Source organism: Mustela putorius, unplaced genomic scaffold (genome assembly GCF_011764305.1).
Source record: "Mustela putorius furo isolate JIRA1106 unplaced genomic scaffold, ASM1176430v1.1 tig00000876_pilon_pilon_pilon, whole genome shotgun sequence".
Lineage (NCBI taxonomy): Eukaryota > Metazoa > Chordata > Mammalia > Carnivora > Mustelidae > Mustela > Mustela putorius.
Window position 1 is genome coordinate 6,096,893 of NW_025421506.1, and position 25,508 is coordinate 6,122,400.

The window sequence follows — 25,508 nt, forward strand, 5'->3', positions numbered from 1 at the left end:
TGAAAACAGACATTGTTCACAGTCTTATGGCTAAAATCTAAAGGACATCACGTTACCTAGAGAAAGCACTGTAAGCAGCTGTCTAATCTAATTATAAGTGTATTTCTCTGTTCTCATTGGAAAGATGCTGTGACAAAATGCAGAAGAGTCCCTGCTGGTAGTTCTAGTTGGTCTTCTATCAAGCATCCAAAGATTAGGATAAAATTCAACAGTAGGACTTACAACACTGGGTCATCATCCAAATTTCATTGCTAAATAATCTTCCCAGCAAAACTAAGATTCACCCTTTTAGATACCAGCCTGAGTGTCTTTATGAGAGATTTTTAAACCAACATTATATAAAAATTAATTTATTCCTATGTTATATTACAATCACTATATCAGAATGGATTTCTGGGATTTCCTGCATTTCTATCCTATACACATATACATGGACAATTTTTCCTCTGTATTCCAAAATCAGTGTACATTCCATCTGATTCAGGAAACATATTTACATCTGTTTTGAGGTTCTTGCATTTTTAAAATAATTTTCTATCATAAACACATATTACTAATCTAATATAAAATTACGATGTAAAAAAAAATCACACATTATGTTCTTAAGTTATCATGGAAACAGGAGATACTTTTAAGTGAATAAACCATGGGGGCCTAAGTTATTGCTACCAGCAATTCAAAACAACTATTTGGAAAAATAACTAGATGTTGAGAATTTGCTACATAAAAATAATGTGGGATGAGGAGAAAGGACACAAGAGGAATAGAGGAAAAACAAGAATCACCCAAGTATGATGGTTTCCAGGAGTAAAGTGAGTGGAATGGTAAATTTCCTGAGCACGGTGAACATCGGCAAGCTGTGGGGAAAAGATTCAAATATAATAACATCAGATGCCAAGTATTTTTTAACATGTTTTACATTTTTAATTAAGCTCATTAACTTTCCAAATTAAACATAGAAATTAACCTCAATTCTCATCTATACCATTAACAAATCACATTAAATAATAAAAAGAAACGGAGATTTAATAGTTTCATGCCACCTTCAATTAGCAATTATTTTCACTTATTAACAATTTTTAAAAATCATGCAAGCAGGGAGAGTCAATTATCATACGGTTTCACTTATTTGTGGAGCATAACAAATAGCATGGAGGACAAGGGGAGGTGGAGAGGAGAAGGGAGTTGAGGGAAATTGGAAGGGGACGTGAACCATGAGAGGCTATGGACTCTGAAAAACAATCTGAGGGTTTTGAAGGGGCGGGGGGTGGGAGGTTGGGGGAACCAGGTGGTGGGTATTGGAGAGGGCACGGATTGCATGGAGCACTGGGTGTGGTGCAAAAGTAATGAATACTGTTACGCTGGAAAAATAAAAAAATTTTTAAAAACTCATTAAAAAAAATCATGCAACGAACTACTGAAAAGATTGTGCTAAAACTACAAAGACCATGCTAAAAGATTGTATGCAATGTAAACCAACACCCCCTTCAGCAAATCGAGTTGGAACAATGTATCAATAGTCATTAAGTTCTGCTAACCTTGGACCTAATTATTTCTTGTTGGGACACTTACCCTGAAGTAATAATACAAAAGAAAGGAAAAAACCACGTGCACAAATGTGTGCACTGCAATAATGTCTTTGGGGAAAACATCAGAAACAACTTAAAAGTCACACAAGACAATGATAAAAATATATATATATGATAAATTTACCCGAGGGAACATTATGTGTTAACTCTATAATGTAAAACTTTATGTTACTATTAGAAAATTAATATTAAATAAAGAGGGCACAAAACTACATAGAGTCTACTACTAAAACAAGATGCAGTCCACCATATGGGAAAAGACTGAAATCGATGTTTAAAATAGTAAGCATACTATTTTAATAAATGTTACATAATAAATATTTTAATAAATGTTTTATTTATTTTTATAACATTATTATAACATTATTATACCATTATAATATAACATTATTATAACATTATTTTAATAAATGTTACATAATAAATATTATATTTATGTTAACATAAACATAATATTAATTATGTAACATTTATTATGTTAACACCCAGGGTGCCTGGGTGGCTCAGTGGGTTGAGCCTCTGCCTTCTGCTCAGGTCGTGGTCTCAGAGTCCTGGGATCCAGGCCTGCATCGGGCTCTCTGCTCAGCAGGGAGCCTGCTTCCCTCTCTTCCTCTGCCTGCCTCTCTGCCTACTTGTGATCTCTCTCTCTCTGTCAAATAAATAAATAAAATCTTAAAAAAAATAAAATAAAATAGTATGCTAACGGTGCCTGGGTGGCTTAGTCAATTAAGCATCTGCCTTCCACTCAGGTCGTGATCCTGGGGTCCTGGGGTCAAGCCCCACATCAGGCTCTTCACTCAGCAGGAGTCTGCTTCTCCCTCTCACTTTCCCTCTGTGCCTTTCCCCTTCCTCAAATAAATAAATAAAATATTTTTAAAAAATAAACTAAATAGTATGTTAGAGAATAAAATTATGGGTTATTTTTCCCAAAAAACTTTAGGTAATGAAGATCTATTCACTGTCTTTTAAAATATTTAAGAACATTTCACTAGCCGTCAAAACCCAGAGATTCTAAGACACAGCTCAGTGCACAGCCAACAAACTGCCTGGGCTGAAACAGCCCACTTTCATCTGCTTCCAGATGTGACTCTGAGAAGATGGAGACCTAGAGAAGGAAAGTCAAAACCAGAGCCCCAGGACAGTGGCCAGCTCCTCCTGACCAGACCTGAGGAGGGGTTGCATGTGATCAGTGATCCCACAAAAAGAGAGCAGGTACAGAAAGAATTTTCAGGAACTTTGTAACTTATGAGACTGGGTAGAACTGCCTTTTTCAAAGTAAGCCAAAAGTCAATTAATTCCTAAAAGTATTTTTACATGATGTCTTTTAAAAGCAAGTAAGGTATATTTAATGATGAAAAACTGAATGTTTCCCCCCTAAGATCATTAATAAGACCATAATGCTTGCTCTCAGCACCACATCAATTCAACAAGTACTTGAGATTCTAAATGGGGCAACTCCGCTGGAGGGGAAAAAAAGGCATACTGTTTGGAAAGGAAGAAATGAAGTTATCTCTATTTGCAGATGACATATATAGAAAACCCTGAGTAATCCACTAAAGAGTTATCTGGGCTAATAGTTAAGCAAGAGTGCAGGGGAAAAAACTGAATATATAAACATCAGTTATACTTTTTTTTTAAAGATTTTCTTTATTTATTTGACACAGAGAGAGAGAGAGAGTGCAAGCAGGCAGAGCGGCAGGCAGAGGGAGAGAGAGAAGCAGGCTCCCTGCTGAGCAAGGAGCCCAATGCAGGACTCGATCCCAGGACTCTGGGATCATGACCTGAGTCGAAGGCAGCCAATTAACCAACTGAGTCACCCAGGCGTCCCACATTAGTTATACTTCTATACACTAGCAATGAGCAATCCAAAAAGGAAATTAAAACAATTCTATTAATGATAACATGAAAAAGAACACAATTCTTAGGAATAAATTTAAGAAAAGAAGTATAAGACTTGTATACTAAAAACTACAAAATATTGTTAGAATATTAAAGAAGCATGAATGGAAAGATACTTCATGTTTCTGGATCAATAGGCTTAACATTATTAAAATGGAAATACTCCCCGAAATGGATCTATAGAGCCAACAGAATCCTTGTCAAAATGTCAGTTGGCTTTCCCCCCCAGAAACTGACAAGCTGATTCTAAAATTAATATGGTAATACAAGGAAACCAGAAAGCCAAAACAATCTTGAAAAAGAAGAACAAAGTTTGTGGACCCAATTTCAAAACTTACTACAAAGCCACCATAATAAGTATAGAAATATAATCAAATGAATAGGATTAAGAATCAAGAAATTTTTTAAATAATCAAGAAATAAATCCATACAATTATGGTCAATTCATTTTCAAGAAGGGTGCCAAGACAATACAATGGAGAAAGAAATATCTTTTCAAAAAAATGGTACTGGAACAACTGACTATCCACCCACATGCAAATGAAGGAATATGGACCCCTTCCTCAAACCACATACAGAAACTGATCTCACAATGTATCAAAGACCTAAAGTCTTTGTAGGAGACTTCCAATAGGAACTAAACTTATTAAAATCTTAGAAGAAAACATAGGGGTAAATCTTCATGACCTTGGATTAGGCAAGGTCTTCTAAGATACAATACCAAAAGCACAAGCAGCAAAAGAAAAAATTGTTAAATTAGCTCCATCAAAATTTTCAATTTATAAACGGATAATCAAAGGTGATACATACAAACAGTAGAATATTATTTAGCTTAAACAAACAACAAACAAAAAACAAACAAACCAAAAAGGAACAGAGGTGCCTGGCTGGCTCAGTCAGTAGAGCACTCTTGATCTGGGGTTGTGAGTTTGAGTCCAACACTGGACTTAGAGCTTACTTTAAAAAAAAAAAAAAGGAATAAAATTCTGATACATGTTATGACATGGATAAACCTTGATAACATTATGCCCATTGAAAAAAATTCATAATTTAAAAGGACAAAGATTGTATGATTTCACTTGTATGAAATATCTGAAGTAGGCAAATTCATAGAGAAAGAATGTAAAATAGAGGTTACCAGTGGCTGGGAGCCTGGGAAAATGGGGGAGTTACTATTTAATGGGTACAGAGCTTCAGTTTAAGATGATGCAAAAGTTCTAGAAATAGTGGAGATGGTTGCCCATCACTGTAATATACTGAATGCCAATGAAATGTACACATAAAAATGGTTAAAACAGGGGTGGCTCTGTGGCTCAGTGGGTTAAGGCTCTGCCTTCAACTCAGGTCATGATCTCAGGGTCCTGAGATTGAGCCCCACATCAGGTCCTCTACTCGGCGGGGAGCCTGCTGCTCCCTCTCTCTCTGCCTACTTGGGACCCCCCCCCTCTCTCTGTCAAATAAATAAATAAAATCTTTTTTAAAAATTGGTGAAAGTGATAAATTATACATTATGTATATTTTACTTTGTTAAATTTTTAAAAACTTAAAAATTTTGCTTCAAAATATACCATTTAGAGAGCAAAAGCCCGCAAAATAAAACTTTGCAATCATACATATAATAAGGCACCTATGTATATAAAATATAAAGAAGACAATACTTAAAAAGATGAATAACCCTATTAAAATAGGCAGAAGGTTTGAATAGATATATATAGATATATAGATAGATACAGATACATATCTATATGTATAGATCTCCAATAAGCACATGAAAAGATGCTTCACATCATTAGCCATCAGAGAAATGTAATCAAAACCACAACAAGATACTACTTTACAACTATTAAAAGAACCATAACCCAAAAGATAGACAATAACAAATTTGGCAAGAATGTAGAGAAGGTGTAGCCTTCTTACACTGCTGGTGGGACTGTAAGTTGGTGTAGCCACCTTGGGAAACAGTTTGACAATTTCTGAAAATATTTAAACAGAGAACTGCCTAATGACCAGAAATCCTCCTAGGCATAGATCCAATCAACGGTAATCCCATTCTTCCAAAAACCATGAAGTCATCTTTGTCGCACATTACACATATTAAACAGGAAACTGTGTTGGCTGATCCTTCACAATATATACAGCACCCAGACTGTGGCCTCAACATAACCTTTAACATTAAATTAACCAGGAGATCCTTGGAGAAATGGCAGGAAAACTCCAAGGTAAGCCTGGGACATCATGTGCCAAACAGCAAGGAAGTAATCAGATTACTGGGGGCCTAGAACATAAAAGCCTACTCAAAGGGGCTCCCATTGGCCTGAGATGGTATAATGTGAATATCAAAAGAATTATTTATAAAATGACTTGAAATATCAAGTAATGAAATAGATGAAGTGAACAGACTAGAGAGCCCAGAAATAAGCCTACACAAATATAATCAACTCATCTTTGACAAAGAAGCAAACATAATTCAATGGAGAAAGGAAGATCTTTTCAACAAATGATGCTCAAACAACTGGACACCTATATGTGAAAAAACAGAATCCAGATGGACCCTATACCTTTCACAAATAAAATCAAAACAGGCCATACATTTAAATGTAAAATGCAAACTATTAAGTTCCTGGAAGATAGCATAGCATAGGAGAAAATCTAGGTGATGTTGGTTTCAGCAATGAGTTTTTATTTTTATTTTTTTGTAAGATTTTTTTAAGTAATCTCTATACCCAATATGGAGCTCAAATTACAACCCTAAATTCAAGAGTCTCAAGCTTCACTGACTGAGCCAATGAGGCACCCCTTGACAATGAACTTTCATATATACATATATATATGTGTGTGTATATATATGTATATATGGCTTTTTCTTTTAATAGAGGGAAGTGGGGAGAGGCAGAGGAAGAGAGAGAATCCCAAACAGACACTCCTTTGAGCATGGAGCCTGACATAGGGCTCCATCTCAAAACCCTGAGATCATGACCTAAGCCGAAATCAAGAGTCAGACACTTAACTGAGTGAGCCATCCAGGCGCCGCTTGGCAATTAAGCACAGGGAATCCAGGTGGCTCAGTTGTTTAGGCCTCTGCCTTCGGCTCTGGTCATGATCCCAGGGTCCTGTGATCATGTCTCACATCAGGCTCCCTGCTCAGCAGGGAATCTGCATCTCCTTCTGCTCGCCACTCCCCCTGCTTGTGCGCGCTCTCTCTCTCTCTGTTGAATAAATAAATAAAATCTTAAAGGAAACAAACAAAAACAATACCAAAAGCATGATCCATGAGAGAAAAAATTGATATGGAACTTTATTAAAATTTAAAACTTCTGCTCTGAAAGACAACATTAAGAGAATGAAAAGACCAACTACTGACTGAGAGAAAATATTTGCAAAACACATATCTGACAAAAAAATTCTATCAAATAAATGAAAATTCATGAGTTTATAATGATAGCAAAAAACCAAAGATAAACAAAAACTCACTGGTCACCACTGAAGGTGACAGGACACTAATTTATTATTCTGAACATGTATAAATAAAGCTTAATCTTGCCTTTCTTGTGTGCCATGGTGAATGTTTGTATTTATTAAAGTTTAGACAACACATGCAGATGGGGTGATATAGTTAGAAAATCACCATATTGCAACTTGTAATGAAATAATGGATCAAGGAAATTATCATCAATGAATGTTAAAACCATTAGGTGACAGACGGATGGGGCACTTTCTAAGGAAGGGACCAGACTGATCCCTTAAAATTATTAAAAGGGGAGGGGTTCCTGGGTGGCTCAGTGGGTTAAGCCTCTGCTTTCGGTTCAGGTCATGATCTCAGGGTCCTGGGATCGAGCCCCTCATCGGGCTCTCTGTTCAGTGGGGAGCCTGCTTCCTCCTCTCTCTCTGCCTGCTTCTCTGACTACTTGTGATCTCTCCCTCTGTTAAATAAATAAAATCTTTAGAAAAAAAATTATTAAAAGGGGAATTGATCAATTTAATATCATTATAAGTAGGACACCTGAGGAAATTTTTGTGGGTGTTGAATATTGTGGTAATGGATTTCACAGATGTAGACACATAGATCAAAATTTATCATAATGTGCATTTTAATTATATGTACTTTATGCCAATCACACCTCAAAAAGCTATTTTTTAAAAAGTGGGGTGTGTCACCTGGGTGGCTTAGTTGTTAATCATCTGCCTTTGGCTCAGGTCACAATCCCAAGGTTCTGGGATTGAGTCCCATGTTGGGTTCCCTGCTCAGCGGAAAGCCTGCTTCTCCCTCTCCCACTCCCTCTGCTTGTGTTCCCTCTCGCTGTGGTGTGTGTGTGTGTCTCTCTCTCTCTGTCAAATAAATAAATAAATAATTTTTTTTTTTTTAAAGTGGGATAAAATATTTTGTGGTCCCGTGATACAATAGGAAGCACCCAACATACCAACAGACTGATCTTGCCTGAAAAACTGAACCTGAAGATGATCAAACCAGTAGAACCAACCACCCATTTACAGAAAACATGAGGCACAGGGAAACGCATTACATGATACCCTGCATAAACAATCTTTCTTCCTACTCAGTCTCATTTTCTAGTTCCTTCTCTTTTCCAGAAAGCCCCCTGGCACCCAAGCCATGCCCCCTCTACTCTCTTTCAGATGCACGTAAAAAGAGTTTTAAGAACACGTGTGGTAAAGATATTTCTAACACTGCTACTTGCTTGCTACTGGAGAAGAGTGCCGTATCGGTGAAGAGAAGTTATACCCATTCTGCAATGCATGTAGAGCATTTTAGAACACTTGTAATAGGGTGTTTCTAAAATCACTTTTTAAAAAAGAAGAAGCAGCTCTCTCTCATCTAGGAAGCAGAGACCCCCAAAGCCCTTCAGCGTGAGGGGCAGCGGCAGGTGCACTCACTCAGAGACAGGCCAACAGGATACATGGTAACATAAGGATAGCACCTACCACAAGACACTTTAACACAAATTTGAGACAAATAAGGAAAACTGATTGTCCTGAGTGAAAGAAAGAAACAAATAAACAAACAAATAAACAAGGAAAAAAAAAACAACTAAAATGTATAACTACAACCAACATTTCACATTTTGTTTTTCATAATCACAACCTGTCCTTTCCAAACAAGAGGAAAGATGACAGGTCTGATTTCAGTTGTCTGTTTTATCTGACCTTCTCCTTCTGGTCTACTTTCTACTTGCCCCCTGTTGCTCTCACCAAACTAACAAGGTTTTCCTCAATCTCTGTCATCCTTTGCACAAACTTCATTTTCTCGTTATTTATACCTGCATTCATATGTGTTAGTTAGGCTACACAGCTCGCATCCAAGTTTTCCAGTGTAGAGAGTGGCTTGGTCTTTCTATACTTCCATTTCCATTTTTATAGTGACCTTAAACAAAAGTAGTTAATCAAAGGACCCTAAAACACATGGAAATGCAAATTTCAGAAGTATTTAACACACTTAAAAATAACATCTGTCCCTTATTTTTCTCTGGACTAAACCTGACCTACTAAATCTGACAGGATGTTCCTGATTTTACAAAACCATGATAAAACCAGTTACTCAGACCCATTCATATAAGTGTATTGGATATTGGTTATACAATATAAATAAATCCACCTGGATAAGTCAGACATTCTCTGTCTTGATGCCCACAGATCTCACATTCTATGTTCAGACTTGAATAAAAAGGAAAAACATCAGCTTTTTAAGTTTTCTAAAAATATAAGCAAATTAAACTCAAAACTCCACTTAGTTTTCTTAAACTGGTAAATATGATTGTCTTCTGTACGTAGCCCAGGCAGTATATTCAAAATCAAATTTGGTCTTTGTACCACTGGAAATAAATGAGTCAAAAACCTCCCATCAACCATTCTCCTGCACTCTACCTTAATTTACTTGTGCTTGATAATCCACTTATGTGGTTTCCAACGTAGAGGAGAGGCAGAGGAAACAGCTTCCATAAAAAAAAGGAAGAATATTTGATTAGAACTCCAATAACGATTTTCTTTCACATAATGGTGACACTTCCTGTCAGTAAGCAAATCATTTGAGTCTATTTCCCTGTAACAACTGTGAATTTCCCACAATCTAAAACACATCATGAGTTTCTCCATGTGACCAAAATAGTTAGGTGGGCAATGATATCTATAATCATGGTGTGGTGGAGTGGATCTGCGCTGAAATGGAAACTTTGACCTTATCAACACTGGCAGACTATCTCCCTAAAGGGAGGCTCTGAATAAGCACCTCTCTTTTTTTTTTTCTTTTTTTAAATTTTTTATTTATTTTCAGCATAACAGTATTCATTGTTTTTGCACCACACCCAGTGTTCCATGCAATCCATGCCCTCTCTAATACCCACCACCTGGTACCCCAACCTCCCACCTCTCCGCCTCTTCAAAACCCTCAGGTTGTTTTTCAGAGTTCATAGTCTCTCATGGTTCACCTCCCCTTCCAATTTCCCTCAGTTCCCTTCTCCTCTCCATCTCCCTATGTCCTCCATGTTATTTGTTATGCTCCACAAATAAGTGAAACCATATGATAATTGACTCTCTCTGCTTGACTTATTTCACTCAGCATAATCTCTTCCAGTCCCGTCCATGTTGCTGCAAAAGTTGGGTATTCATTCATCCTTTCTGATGGAGGCACGGAGTATTATGCCTCCATCAGAAAGGATGAATACCCAACAAGCACCTCTCTTAAGTGTAGACCCCTGGCTGTATTGCTGAGTTGAGGAGGGGTATTTGTAGTTCGTGCCTCAGGTTCAGATGGCCCCTAGAGAAGGTTTACAAACTTGTTATCTATGCATTATGCACTTTTTTGGATGACAGCAAAGATTCCTATCTCACTGGAATGTCACAAGGCTGGTGACCCTTCAAAAAGTTGTGTCTACCAGCCACATTACTGTGGAGTTACTTTATTTGTTTTCAAGGCCTAGAATGATTACATATCTACCAAGGTTAAACAATGTACAGCAGTACTTGAATTAGGTTTCCTGAGCTCTGAGCTCCTGAACTGTTTTCTGATTGTCAAGAGAAATATTGTTCAAAACATACTGAACAAACACACAAAATGGAAGACCTAGGCTTCCATGAATGAAAAATATATATATACCCTTTCATAAGGTCACACAATAACTGGGAGAACTTTTTGACTGATATGATAACCCATAGCTATCCTGGTGAGTCTAGCATTTCTTCTTCCACTAAAAAGACATTAAGCAGTAACTCAGATAAGATATTCTTTGAAGGATTTTGAAATAGTAATTGTCATCTATCCCCCAAAGAATTATAAAATTTTATTATCAGGAGATTTGCTCAAGAAAGAAGACACAAAGAAGAGAGGACCTCAGATCCAGGACCTTCCCCTCTTCATTAATAGCATTCTGGTTGGCAGCCTACCCCGGCTCAACAATAGCACTGCTCAGATATTACAACTTTAGAAGTTCTTAGGCATTGAAAAGAATCAGTTGCCCCCCCTTTCCATATATAATTCAAAATAAAAACAATACTGACTTCCAGTTTTTAGAAACAGTGGGCTAGATTGTTTGTGTTAATCTCTCCACTGAAAACAATTAAAAATGCTATGTAAAATAACTTAAAACCTTCATAAAAGTATGTGGGGAGATAGTGAGTCCCCAGGCCAAAACTTAAGTGAGAACAGAAACCCAGAGAAAAACAATGGAAGCCAGAAGACAGCAGAATTGCATGCTCCAAGATCCATTAAGTTAGAAGGCAAGAGTATCTTTCAAAAGCAAAGGAAAACCATCGTCTTTTACAGACAAAACCTAAGGGAATTTAACTGACCATTCGTACATTCTAAAGGAGGTACTTTAATAAGGAGGAAAGTGGAAAATGGGGGATGCAGAAAGGAAAGAATAACATAACATAGTTTAAAAAAAAAAGGAAAGAAAGAAAAATCTCACTGATAACCAAGAAAATGCAAATAAAAGCCAAGTCATTATACACCCACCAGATCAGCACAATTTAAAATGAATGACATATTGACACACAGTAATTAAAATAGCATAAAGTTAAAAAAAGTAAAGAAATAAATAAAACAACTGACATATCAAGGATTGGCAAGAATGTGGAGCAACAGGGACTTTCATGCACTTTTATCAGCAGTGTGAACTGGTACAACAACTTTGGAGAACACTGACATTAATTACTCAAGTTGCAGATGTGCATAGGATAGGAGTCAACCATTCCACTTCCTGATATGCCTCCAAGAGAAATTCATGCCACAAGTATCATTTTAGGCTAAATTGTCTTTAAAAATCATATTTTGAAGCCCTAACCCCATGTGACTATATTTGGAGATAGGGTTTTTAAGGGGTAATTAAGGTTGTATCATAAGGATGGGGCCTAATCCAAGGTCCGAGGTCCTTCTAAGAAGAGGATATACCAGGAGTGTGCACATACAAAGTAAAGGCCACATCAGGACACAGAAAAATGGCAGTGGTCTACACACCAAGGAAAGAACTTTCACCAGAAACCAAGTCTGTTGACACCTTGATCTTGGACTTTTTTGCCACCAGAACTGTGAGAAAACTCGTTCCTGTTGTTTAAGCCCCTCAGTGTGGTATTCTGTTATGGGAGTCCTGGCTGACTAATACATGTGCACTGAGATCCAACGCTAAGGATGTTCAGAACAGTATTCTCTTCCCAGAACATTCAATAATCGCAAAACTAACTCAGCAAAACATAATTCAGGAATGCATATTAGAACAATTTCAAAGAAAGCAAGAAAAGTATTACACAGAAGTCAGAATAGTTCATAAGGAAAATTGTGATCCTATCTCTTGACCTACGTAATGACCGCACAGCTTATTATTCATGCAATTACACATTCATGAATGATGCCTTTTTCCCTACATATAGATCATTTTTCACAATTTCAAAATGTTTAAAATTATAGTATATCCTAAACTAAGTATAAGCAAACCCAACGATATTCTGATTTTTCCAGTTATGATTGTGTTTATAGCTTTCGTTACACTTCAATATTTTGTTTTTCTCTTATTGTGAATGTCCCTGATTATTGATGCTCTACCCATGTGCTTGGTCAGTCTAATTGAATAACCTAGTGATAGATGCCAGTGTCTTTCCAGGCCTTAGAGATGTGGTAGTGAAGAAGCCATGTGAGGTCCTCACCCTCAAGGAACTGACAGGCTGATTTAACATCCCTAAATCCAAAAAATGCCATCATAATCCAGTTAATACTACCTATTGTATAGAATTTCTCTAAGAATTAAATGCCTGGCTTATAACAACTGTTTATTGAGCCAGCAACTGTTCAAGAAAGGTAGTTCTATTCCAAATTCTAGGAAGGAAAGTCAGGTTTTATGCTTTATCAATCCAAGTTAAAAATGAAAACTTAAACCAAGATCAGAAAAGTAGGGCCAAAGAGTCAAATTTGGACCAGTTTTGTCTATGTAAATGAAGTTTTATTATCACATAATCACAGCAATTCATTTATATATCATGATACAGTGGCAGAGCTGAATAGTTCCAACAGAGACAGTCTAGCCCACAAAGCCTAAATATCTACTATCTGTTTTTTTTTTAGCAAAAAATTTACCAATTCCTGGTAGGGCTTTGCCTTTTCAGAAGACATAAGTATTTATTTAATGTCAGTTCTTGAGCACGTACTTCCACTATTATTACATTACGTTAATGAACAACTGAATGAGTAATACAGTATCTCTATTAAGAAGTCTCTACCCAGGGACGTCTGGCTGGCTTGGTCGTTAGGCGGCTGCCTTCAGCTCAGGTCATGATCCCAGGGTCCTGGAATCGAGCCCCATCAGGCTCCTTGCTCAGCAGGAGGCCTCCTTCTCCCTCTCCCTCTCCCCCTCCCCCTGCTTGTGTTCCCTCTCTCGCTATGTATCTCTCTGTCAAATAAATAAAATCTCTGTCAAATAAATAAAATCTTGAAGAAGAAGAAGTCGCCTCTACCCAGTGTAAGCAGGAAGCACACTGCGTGTGGAAATTGACATGTTTTCTTAGATCCATTTAAATTCTATAGCATTTTCACATGTTCCATCAAAGCTCTATGTTCTTATCATCACATACCTTCACAGGAATTTTCTTGTCAAAATCAGGGAAATGAATTAGTTTATTTAGTTTGGATACATACAGTATCATTATGGTCACTGCCATCTAAAAAAAAAGAGGGGGAGGGAGAAACTTTAGCAAAATACCTGGAAAGACTGAGGTACAAAGACATCATCAGAAGAAAACACATTCATCAAAAAGAAAATATTATTCAGAAAAATCCATTTTCTAGGTTCCAAATAATAACTATTTCCTAGAGTATTAAAAATTATTTTTTTGTCAATGTATAAATTCCATCAGAACTATAGGCAAAAAGTATAAAATCAAATAGCTCACATGTATACATATTGTCTCAAGGGGCTCAAGGAACAGTGACAGAGGGGGAAAAAAGAAATGGCGTCCCCAAAACTGGCCAGAGTGACTACAGTTAGAGAGGCCACTCCTTGATTCTGGACCATATTTCCTGTGTAGAGCATATGGTCCCCTTTCCACATAGAGACTGGGGCTCCCTTGAGGGGGCAAACTCTACAGATAAACACACTTTCTGTGATGTCCAGTATTCCTGTAACACAGAAGACAAATTAAGAGAAAAGCAGTTTTAAAAGGGATTTATTTTTCTCTTCAATCAAGCCAGTCCTGCAAAAATGTCTCATTCAAACCCTATTAACCTGGAGTATAGCAAGTATATTAGAAATACTCCAGATTATCATTATGAATACAAAATTTTAATTTTTTAGTAAAAAATTTTAATATCATTTTCCTATGCAAATTTTAGAACTTACTTAATTTTCTCCATATTATGATGCAAAAATTTAAGAACTACTTCAACATGATTATCATCCTAATCCTTGAGCTTAATGAGTTTACAAATGTAATACTTATGATAGATTAATATAACATGAGCCCATCTTGAATTATAATTATAGTTTATATTTATAACTTACTTTGTAATTCTTACAGAAATATACTAACCCTTATTTAAAATATTCTGCAACTCAAACTTTTTAAATTGGGTCTGCTGCTCTCTTTCCACACAAATTGCATATCAGAAAGGCTTTACTTGGAGTAAGCCAGTGAATTTATTTGCCTTGGGGTTTACTAAGGGCACATTATCACATATTCACTGATCTTTTAAAGTACTTTTTTCTGCCTATTTTGAACACTAAGACACATTGAAACACTAAGACAATCTATTTTTGACCTTAAGGAAAATATTGATTTCTTACTACTTTTTCCCTAAAATTATGTTGTAAAGAGTGACTTATCAGCAAAACATTTAACCAGAATAATATTTAATCATATAAATGACATCCTTTTCAAGACTCACAATTAAAAATTTAGTTAACAGATACAATTTTCCTAATTTTACATTTTTTTCCCTGTAAATTAAAGCAGAACCAAACAAACATATCAAAAATGTGCCTTTGGTGCCTGTTTCCACTTGTCTACCAGAAATCACCAGCATATGACCAAGAGAGTAAACAAGCTATGAATTAATATTAATGGGAAATTTCAGAAGGAGCCAAATGAGGTTAGTCTGAAAGCTTATCCAACCTCATCTTTATACTTGAGAACGAAAAAATCACAAACTGCAGGAAGCAAAATACAAGCATGTTTAGTTAGGCCCATAGAGAGTTTTGTAAAAATTGGAACGTGTTGCCAGCATTTACAAATTTGATGTAAACATTCAAAACCCCTGCCTTTTGAAACACCTACAGGGTTTTGATAATAAGGGTGTATAATAACCCAATCTCATCTCCCCAACCCTTTTCCTCTCAGCACAGTGGCTTAAACTGAGTACAAATAGCACACTTCAACTGGAGGAACTGTGCTCCTAGTCCTACCCCAGGCTTCAAACCCATTCGTTGCCCACCAGGCCTTGGAAGCTTTCAGTCTTCTGGCCCCTAGTTTTAGGGTAATTAAATCCAATTAAGGAAGCTGAAACAAGTAGTTGTTTGATTTGTTTTTTTTTTCCTGAAAATACAACATTTCCTAAATTATAGAAAGACATAAGATATGTCAATATTTCATGCTGTTTCAGGGCACCTGGGTGGCTCAGTGGGTTAAAGCTTCTGCCTTCAGCTTGGGTCATGATCTCAGGGTCCTGGGATTAAGCCCCATGGGGCTTTCTGCTCAGCAGGGACCCTGCTTCCCCCTCTCTCTCTGCCTGCCTCTCTCTGTCTATTTCTGATCTCTGTCAAATAAATAAATAAAATCTTTAAAAAAAAATTAATGCTGTTTCACCAAAAGTACCATGATCCTCTGGCTCTCTGCCAGTTGAATGAATCTGTAAACCATGGTCTTAAACAAAAGCACTAAAATTTCATCATGTATGATGACAACTAATTAAGCAGTTAATTTTTCTTTTTCACTTACCTGCCCAATTCCAAGAAAAATTGGTGATGGGAATCTGTTTAAAAACACAGAATAACAATTTTAACAACTGACAAAAGTTTGCAGACTGTCTATAATACATAATGTCAGGAGTTATTAAAAAATCTTAGACTGAAAAAAAAAATCTTAGACTGACCATGACCCTGGGATCGTAGGATTGAGCAGGGAGCCTGCTTCTCTCTCTCCCTTTGCTCCTCCCCCCTCACTCATATTCTCTCTCATTCTCAAATAAATAAAATCTCTTAATAATAATAATAATAATAATAATATACCCAGGAACAAATCTAATAAAAGGCTAATTAAAGATTACAATTGATGAGGGCGCCTGGGTGGCTCAGTGGTTAAGCCGCTGCCTTCGGCTCAGGTCATGATCTCAGGGTCCTGGGATGGAGTCCTGCATCGGGCTCTCAGCTCAGCAGGGAGCCTGCTTCCTCCTCTCTATCTCTCTGCCTGCCTCTCTGCCTACTTGTGATTTCTCTCTGTCAAATAAATAAATAAATAAAATCTTAAAAAAAAAGAAAAGATTACAATTGATGAGAAGAAAAAACTTGTGATTCTTGCCTGTATGTTCATATATAATCTTTTGAGCTTTTACAAGACATAAAAACAATATATAACCCTGTAAAAACTGTTCATTCTCTGGAGCTCTTTCTTCCTTGTGAAGAGCATGTTTCTCAGGCAGCTATCCTAACTTGGACTCGAATAAAACTCTCTCTCTAACTTTTAGAGATTCTAAATGGTTCAAGAACAGAGATAAGGACAGATACACACATATGTGACAAAGAAGATAGCGTAGAGCAGTGTGGGAAAGACGGTCTTTCAACAAATGGCACTGGTACTTTAGATACACAATCCTGACCCCTGCTTCACAACATTTTTAACAAGGCAGCACTGCACTGTCTCCCAGCCATTCCTCAGGCTACTACAATAGAGGGAAATACCACCCCCCACACACATACACCCCCCAATCTGTATGTCACCGATTTCAGCGAGGGCAAGAAGACAGTAAAGAATGGACTTAACTTATCAAAGGAAATGGAATGAATGGACAGGACCACCAGGAGAATAAAACTAATTCCAAGGGCTGGATGCCATTTTTGCCATCCAGACTCCCTCTGGACTGAGCATTTATTCCCCCAGTTGCCCAAGAACATCCTCAGCTGAGGAAGGCTATCTTGTCAAATAGTAAACACCCTCCCTGTGAGTCTCCTGCATTCCGATCTCTGGTCTGTACAAAAAGTCTGAAAGGCCAGGGTCCCTACCCTAGTTCAGGATTGGTCTGTTGGGCCATCCCAGCTCCACAGCCCCTGGGATCAGGCTTTGCTGTGCTTGCACTACAGCCAAATCCGACTTCCCTCACTCTTCCTCAGGAATGCATCCTAAGAGCTCTCCTCAGTATACTTCCTCCACCTCTCAGAGTCTGCTTGCCAGAGAACATAACCTGTCACTGCAAATGAGATCACAAGACAGCAACATAAACGGTGAAACGACAAGAACAGGCTTAAAGAACACAGACAAAGAGGCCAGGTTAGGGGAAAATATAATACAGGAAAAGAAGGAATTCAAGAAAGAAAGAAAATGATTCAAAGATAAATAGCAAATTTGTTGATGCAAGGAAAATAAATAGACTGAATCTTCAGATCTAAAAGCACGGCTTTTAGATCCACCGCTGCCTTCAGGTCAGGTCATGATCCCAGGGTCCTGGGATCAAGCCCCACATCGGGCTCCCTGCTCTGCCAGAAGCCTGCTTCTCCCTCTCCCACTCCCCCTGCTTGTATACCCTCTCTCGCTGTCTCTCTGTCAAATAAATTTAAAAAATAAAATAAAATAAAAATAAAGACTCTTCAACCTAAGTAAAGCAGCAGCCATGAAACCCATTTTTTTAAAAAAACAAAAACAAAAAACCCTACCTGACAATGGAATCCACCAATTAGGAATGAAATCAAAACAATAAATTTAGGAATGGAGACATTGTGGTAAAAAGGTTGTTGCTGATTACTATCTCCATTTAAATATAGAACAGATTCAAACAGCTGTGGGATTATAATTACACAACAGTTTGCTTCATATAAAACAAGATGTGGAGGGGAGGAGGGGAGACAGGAAGAACCACGCAAGTATCTTCATCCTTCATAGCAGGGAGAGAGACAAGCAGACTCCCCGTTGAGTGGGAAGCTGATGTGGGGCCCCAGCCCACCGTGACTGGAGCTGGAGGCAGACACTGAACTGAACCAAGTGAGCCATCCAGATGTGCTGATGAGATCAACTTCTTAATGTTTTTCATGACCTCTTCATCTAAGAGGGATCTTTTAAGAAATACTAGCACTTGTAGTGAAGAAATCTATATCTGAAATTCAGTTAAAATTAAATTTCATGGGGCACCTAGGTGGCTCAGTGGGTTAAAGCTTCTGCCTTCAGCTCAGGTCATGATCCCAGGGGCCTAGGATTGAGCCCTGCATTGGGCTCTGCTCAGCGGGGAGCCTGCTTCCTCCTCTCTCTCTCTGCCTGCCTCTCTGCCTACTTGTGATCTCTGTCAGATAAATAAATTTTTAAAATCTTAAGAAGAAAAAAACTAAATTTCATGCATATGTGCAACTTGCAATCCCCACTTAAATAAGCCTTCAAAAGCAGCTAAGATGACAAATAGTAGCACAGCCCCGAAATGATACAATAAGAGTTCACAGGGTCAGCAATGCAGCACCCTTGCCAAAAAGGTTTAATCTGGATGTAATCAAGCTCTTAGATCTAAAGTTCAGTTGGGAAATAAGCTAAGCAAGCCTTCAAAACATAAATCAGACAATCCATAATGTGGGACATTTTATAAAATACCTGGCCCAGGCTTTTCAAAAAGTCAGTATCATGGGGAAGAAATGGGATGAGGAACTTTTCTAGATTAAAATAAACTATAAAGACATAACTCAATGCATTTCATGAACCCTGATTGGATCTTGATTTAAATGTTTAAAACAACCATAAAAATATCTTGGGACAACTGGGATGATTATATATTTGGTATTAGATTACTTTAGGAAATCATTAAAATTTGTTAAAAGCAAAAATGATACTATGCAGGAGACTATTTCAGGAGAGACATGTTAAAATATATGCACCCCCAAAACTGGAGTGCAGAATCAGGATGTTTGCAACTTACTTTCAATGGCTGGGGGGAAGCAAATATAATAAAATGTTCATTACTGCACTTCAGTGATGTCTGTTCTCCATTTTTCTGTATGCTTGAAACTTTTCACCATGAAAAGTGCTGGGGGGGCACCTAGGTGATACTTGAAAAAATAATTAAATTAAAGCCCTTCTTTCCAATGTCCATAATAGCCAAAATATGGAAAGAGCCCAGATGTTCACTGATAGATGAATGGATAAATATACATATATATATGTATATGATATATGCCTATATATCTATATCTAAGATGTATATATTTAAAAAGTAATCTATACATCTTCATAGTATTTGTTTTTTTTTTTAATTATTTATTTCTTTGACAGAGAGAGACAGCGAGAGAGAGAACACAAGCAGGGAGAGAGGGAGAGGGAGAAGCAGGCTTCCCGCCGAGCAGGGAGCCCCATGAGGGGCTGGATCCTAGGGGGATCATGGCCTGAGCAAAAGGCAGATGCTTAATGACTGAGCCTCCTTAATATTAGTACATATTTCTTAGTATTTCTAAAATACTAAGTATTTAGTGGTATTTCTTAAAATTTCACCTTAATATTTTTCTTCTGTTTGAATTCTTTGTAATGATCATGCCAGAATGATTTTTCTTGGGAAAAAAAAAAAAAGGAGAGAGAGAGGCATGTAGCTAGCTCAGTCAGTGGATGATGTGACTCTTGATCTCAGGTTCATGAGGTCAAGCCCCACACTGGCCACAGAGCTTACATTCAGAAAAATTGTTTTTAGTAGATATTTCAAGATATTGATTCTAGGTAGGTGGGAATATAATTATTATTATCTTCTTTGTACATTTCTGTATTTAAATTTTTAAAGATTTTATTTATTTATTTGACAGAGAGAGACACAGCGAAAGAGGGAACACAAGCAGGGGAGTGGGAGAGGGAGAAGCAGGCTGCCCGAGGAGCAGGGAGCCTGATGCAGGGCTTGATCCCAGGACTCTGGGATCATGATCTGAGCCAAAGGCAGTTGCTTAAGGACTGAGTTACCCAGGCACCCCAATAACCTCCAATTTTTTAAATGAATTCTTATACTAGTGAATGTGAGGAAGTGAAGACCATGGGTACACAACTTCTCAACAGTCAGACTCTGAAAGGAACAGAGAAATGAGGGTCCATGAGGGATCGAGTATGGGTTACTTTCTCTTAAGAAACCTGAACATGTTTCCAAGGGCAGCACAGAGGTGGAGACAGAAGGACCTGTGGAAGAGGAGAGCTAGACCTTCCACAGGGACCAAAGAGTCCCTACATCCTACCAGCAAGGGTAAGGTGAGGGCCTCTTTGATGGCTTTTACTTTCTCAATAGTAGCAGAGATGGGGAGTGTGGGGTGTGTGGGAAGTTTTAGGATGAAGGAGAAAGCGTGAAGGAGTTGCTTCTGAGATGAGGAAAGCAAGCCCCCAGAAGAAACAACGGGGTAGGAAGGAGAGCTGGGTAAGCTTCATAATCATCCTTTTAAAGTCAACCCAGTCAGATCAGAAGTGGTTTTCCTCCCACAACAGTCTGCGCTGCTCCGTGCTGAAGGAGAGAGGCAGGTGGTAGGCTGTGCTGGATTAATGCTGCCCCAGTGGGACTGAGGAAGGACTCACAGGGTGGGATGTGCAGACACGAGCTGGAGGCAGGGTGGAGTGTGGACACCTGGCAGGTCACGCCAAGCACATGGCCCTGGGAGTGACTGCAGGAAGCGGGGCTGCACCAGCTGAGAGGGTTCGTCCGTGGATCCTGAAGTCCCCAAGGTTGACGACAGTCCAGGGGGAGAGGAAGACCAGGACACTTTGTAACGTGAAAGACAGGAGCTCAAGAGCCACTGTAGAGGCCCACAAGCAGTGGTCCCTCTACTTTTTGGAGAACATGGAGCCTGGCCATTGGGGAAGCATGAGGACCCAACCTCACCTCCTGGCCAGACCCAGGGTAAAACCAAGATCCAGCTGCTTCCAGGGGCCAAGGGAGCTGCATCTTCTGGAGAGAACAGGTTTTCATCAGAGTAAGAGAAAATTTCAAGTGGGTTTTGTTTTTAATATGAATTTCCTTGTTCCCACTGCTGGAGACTCAATTCAATAGCTTTTATAAAAACCTCTCCAAGTAATTCACGCTCCCAGGCAGGTTTGGAAAGCACTGTGCTAAATAATCCCCAAAGTCCTGGGATGCATAAAGAAGAAGACATACAGCAAATGTTTGTCAAACTAAATACAACTAAGCTTTATATTTTTATTAAGCTCCATTATAAATTCTTGCATGTCATAGAGAACAGTATATTACAATGACAACCAAAAAAGCCGACCCAGACCACCTGCACAACTCTCATGAATCTGATTCCAAAGACCCACTGGTATAACCAACTGGCCACAGACTCTTAGATGACCTTGCTTTTCCCCTCTCACCTTAACAGGGTCTGAGAGTTCACATCCTTCAAAGACCTCTCTGTGCAATCAGATAAATCTAGCATTACAATGAACCAAAGAAGTCTAACAAAACAAAGAACAAAGACCACCCATCAGTCTTATACCCCAAACAGAAACAATCTGTTCAAAATGGAAAAGAAAAAACATCCTTTGAGCTACCTTCTCATGACCCTGTGGATTAGTAATTATTGAAATGTCCTTCCTTCTATTCCACAACGCAACATTCTATCTTCAAACAACTAATGTTTGGATCAGATTTCTATGATTTATTGTTGTAACAAAATTAACCCAACCCTCTTCCCCTCAAAAATGTGCTCCTAAAGCATTTTGAGATGAGAGAACAAACAATGTTATTGGAATAGGGTTCTCCGATTGTATATTACATTACGGATATGTGAAATATTTACTTCTAAGGATTGAAAGAGTTTCACCTTGCAGAGACAAAAACTCCATTTCCTCCTTCAATCATGGAACTCAAAATTTTAAAGATGGAAAGACTAGAGCATGAGATGTCTCATATAATAATAATTCTTTCCAGTTGGATACTGCCCTTCATCTTCAAAGCACTTAACCAGTGTTTACTGGCCCCTGCTTCCAACAAGACACATGTTTTTGGAGGCAGTTAACCGCCATGGCCAGAGAGCACACAGCTCATTCAAGGGCAGAAAATTGAGACTGACCTTCAAATTTTATCCAACATAATTGTCAACCATTCCCAAACAACCCTCTTAATACTATCCTCTTGTTTTTCTTATCATAGATGTCTTAAGTTTTCTTTTTCTTCACTTAGCTTGCCTTGTATGTGTTAAATAATACAAGTTTAGTTATATGTTCATTCTAATTTTTTTGAGGCAGCATTTAGATTTTCCATGGACACCAACAAGCATACTTGCAACACAGTGGTCGAGACCTAGTTAGGTCTGTAGGATCACCAAAAAAATATCCCAAATCTCTCTCTTTCTCCATATCTGCCGCTACCCCTCACCCCACTCCCAAAGCCATCTCTTAGAATTATCTAGAAAAATTGCTTCCTAGCTCCTCTCCCTTATTCCAGTGCCATCAGTTCTCCAACCACCCACCAGCCAAAGAAATCTCTTTAATCTCACAAATCATGTCATATCACTCCTCATGCTAAAACCTTCTAAGGGACACCCAAATGCATTTAGACTAAAATTAAAACTATTTATCCTAGTTTCCTTGCTTCCTCCCTGGTCCCCCAATATCTCCTTTCAACACAGCAGCCAGAGGGATTTAGTTCATGTTACTCCTCCAATCAACACCTTCTAATGGTTTGCACGGCTGCTTCATAGGCCCTATACGATATAGCAATTCATTACCCTGGGACCTCACCTAGTACCAACCCCACCCAAACACCTTTCTCTTTCATGTTTGCAATGTTCTTCTCTCATTTCCCTCACCTCACCCAACTCTTGGCTGGCATGTCACCTCCTCAGCAAAGCTTCACTGATCACATGAGACAGCAAACTCTTTCCCATGCCCACACTCCCTAACTCCCTTTCATGCCTTACGTTTTTCTCCTGACCACACAACTGCATCTGAGATAACATAAATTCTATCAGTTTATTTACTGATTCACTAGAAAGCTCCATGTAAACTCTAGGAGGATGGATATTTGCTTCATCACATTTGGGATTTTGATCTGCTTTATTCACTTCTATATCTCAGGTGCCTAGAACAGTGCCTGGCCCATAACAGGTGCTTAATAATTACTACTGAATGAAGGAAGGATCTGATCCTGCCTTCCCTGCCTCCCTCCCCCCTCATCTCTCTCTCACCTCCTTCCATGTTCTCACTCATTTCCTCCAGCAGACCAAACTCATGCCCCCTTCCTCACATTCCCTTCAGCTTCGAAGGCTCTCGTGCAACCACTCCTCCCCAGGAACTCTCATACCACACCTGAAATCACCCTGATTATTCATGAACCCACTTCTTTTCGGTCTCTACCACTAGTATAGAATCTCTGGTGTGGGGTTGGGGGTGGTGAGAGGTGGGGGCTGGGATTTCTGTGCTGATCACAGCTGCTTCCGCGGTGCCTACAATGGGCTTGGCACATAGTAGGTGCTCAGGAGCCAACTGTTGGAGATGTAACCAGCCAAGCTCCTGTGGGTCTCAGCTGTCTCAAGTATAAAAGAAAAAAGGTGAAGATGTTCTCTGAGGTCTCTTTTAAGCTCTTTATAAAACTATGATTTCACGATTTTGCAGCACAGTATGGTTTACAAAGGCCCTCTCACTTACGGCAGCTCCTGCAAAGCTCTGGGAGGTAATTAACAGGCTTGTAATTATCCAGCTTTGGCTTCTAAGAAAACTGCTCACTATGAGTGTAGCCCAAGAGGCACAGCTATTAGATGGTTTAGCTGGATCTAAATCCACAGTGCTTTCAGTGCTGCTGTAAGGATAGCAGAATTAAACAGGAATTTCTAGTCCTTATAAATAGGCTCAAGGAGCCACAAATCTGGCTTAGGGCACACTAATCCAAAAAAGTACATCATGTGAACTTCTCATTGTTTTCCCTCAATGCACTGGTAATTTGAGAATGAAAGACCAAACAAGGCACGTCCGGGCTCAAGACTCGTCTGATGGTGGAACATCTAGATCTTTGTAGAGAACTATTCTCCTTTAAGGTTAGCATTCAGATCACTTGTTCCAGCTCACCGGTACCTTGGAAAGCTTTGGGGTGTAGCTCTCTTTGGGGTGTAGCTCTGCAAGCACAGATATGCAGTGTTTTACAGCAGCGGTAAGCAGTGGGGCAAATTACTGTTAGGTTGGGATCTGGATTTTAGAAACCTGCGAAGGTCCCAGCTGACGCCGTTGGCTTTAGAGTCAGCAGGAAGACTCCGCGCTCTCCGTCCCAGTCAGCCCGCGGACCCGGGCGCGGCCGGAGTGCTGGGAGGGCAGGGGCAGCCCCGCCGCGCCCTCGCCCCGGGACCTCGCGCGGCACCGGGAGCCGGAAGGTCCCGGGACCGGGCGCCCCGCGGCCCCCGCCCGGCCCCCTGAGGTCCTCCTCACCGATAGGTGGTCAGCAGTGCCTTGTTGACCAGCACGATGAGGAAGGAGCAAGTCCCGTAGAAAAGCGCCGACAGCAGCTTGGGCAGCCGGGAGGGCAGCCGCGTGGAGGCGGGGTCGAGGTCCGCGCCCTCGGCCTGGCGGCCGGCCGTCATGTTCCACGGCCGCCCGCAGCCGGGAGCCCGCAGCCCTCCGCCGCCCTTCGCGGCGCTCCGGCCCGCCCCGCCCCAGTTCCGTCCCCGCCTGCGGCCCGCCCGCCAGAGGGCGCGGCCGAAACAGGAAGGGCCGCGGCCGCCCCGAGTGCGCGCCTCCGGGGAGTGCTCCGCGGCTGCGGCGCGGACCTCCTTGGCACCGACAGACTGCAGGAATGGGCTTGGGAGAGTTGAGCCGCCCTTCCCCGTCCCCAGCTGCCCTCCTGGGAAGCAAGGCTTCCGTTTAGCCTGAGCATGTGTTTTGCCTTTTTTCTTCCCCCTACACTTTTTAACGTAAAGGAAAATGCAGGTTTCACGAGCCCACCGTTCTTTGTTTGGTGTGTACACCCTTGTAACTACCCAAATCAACACCTTTCCAATCACCTCAAATAGTGCCCTTTGTGCCCACTGAAGGCAATCCCATCTCATTCAGATTTCTGTTGCAGAGTTAGATTGGCCTCTTCTAGAATTTTATTTAAATTTCATATTAGTAAGTACTTTCAAGGCTTTTACCACAGCCCGTAGTCTCTTTAAATTGCAGAGAAGGACCACAGTTTATCCATTCACCAGTTGATGGGCATGTTGGTTGTTTTTATTTAGGGCTTTTTTTTTTACAAAATGTTTCCATGAACCTTAATGTACAAGTTCTTGTGTGAACGTCTGTGTTCATTTCTCTCCAGTAAATATGTAGGAGTAACAGGGGTTGAGGCGGGTGCCAAGTCTCAAGTATTTTCTTGCCTCTAGCTGCTCTATGGCTTGGTTCCCTCCTTAACTTCAG

At 39.5% G+C, this 25,508-nt stretch overlaps 1 protein-coding gene across 5 annotated transcripts in view; it reads right to left on the reverse strand.

Moving 5' to 3' along the window:
- SLC35D2 (solute carrier family 35 member D2) overlaps nucleotides 1-24,783 on the reverse strand; it is a 48,094-nt gene extending 23,311 nt beyond the window's left edge. For 4 of the 5 annotated variants that reach the window (XM_013048354.2, XM_004777405.3, XM_013048353.2 and 1 more), the window contains exons 1-5: nucleotides 24,543-24,783; nucleotides 15,915-15,948; nucleotides 13,557-13,643; nucleotides 9,366-9,433; nucleotides 786-857 (exon numbers count right to left, since the gene is read on the reverse strand). In XM_013048354.2, coding sequence (XP_012903808.1) covers nucleotides 786-857; nucleotides 9,366-9,433; nucleotides 13,557-13,643; nucleotides 15,915-15,948; nucleotides 24,543-24,694 — 413 coding nt within the window. In that variant the 5' untranslated portion in view covers nucleotides 24,695-24,783. Of the gene's footprint in view, nucleotides 1-785; nucleotides 858-9,365; nucleotides 9,434-13,556; nucleotides 13,644-15,914; nucleotides 15,949-20,702; nucleotides 20,836-24,542 lie in introns of all 5 variants that reach the window. The other variant, XM_013048355.2, reaches the window with a different exon arrangement.
- Nucleotides 24,784-25,508: the final 725 nt, after the last annotated feature.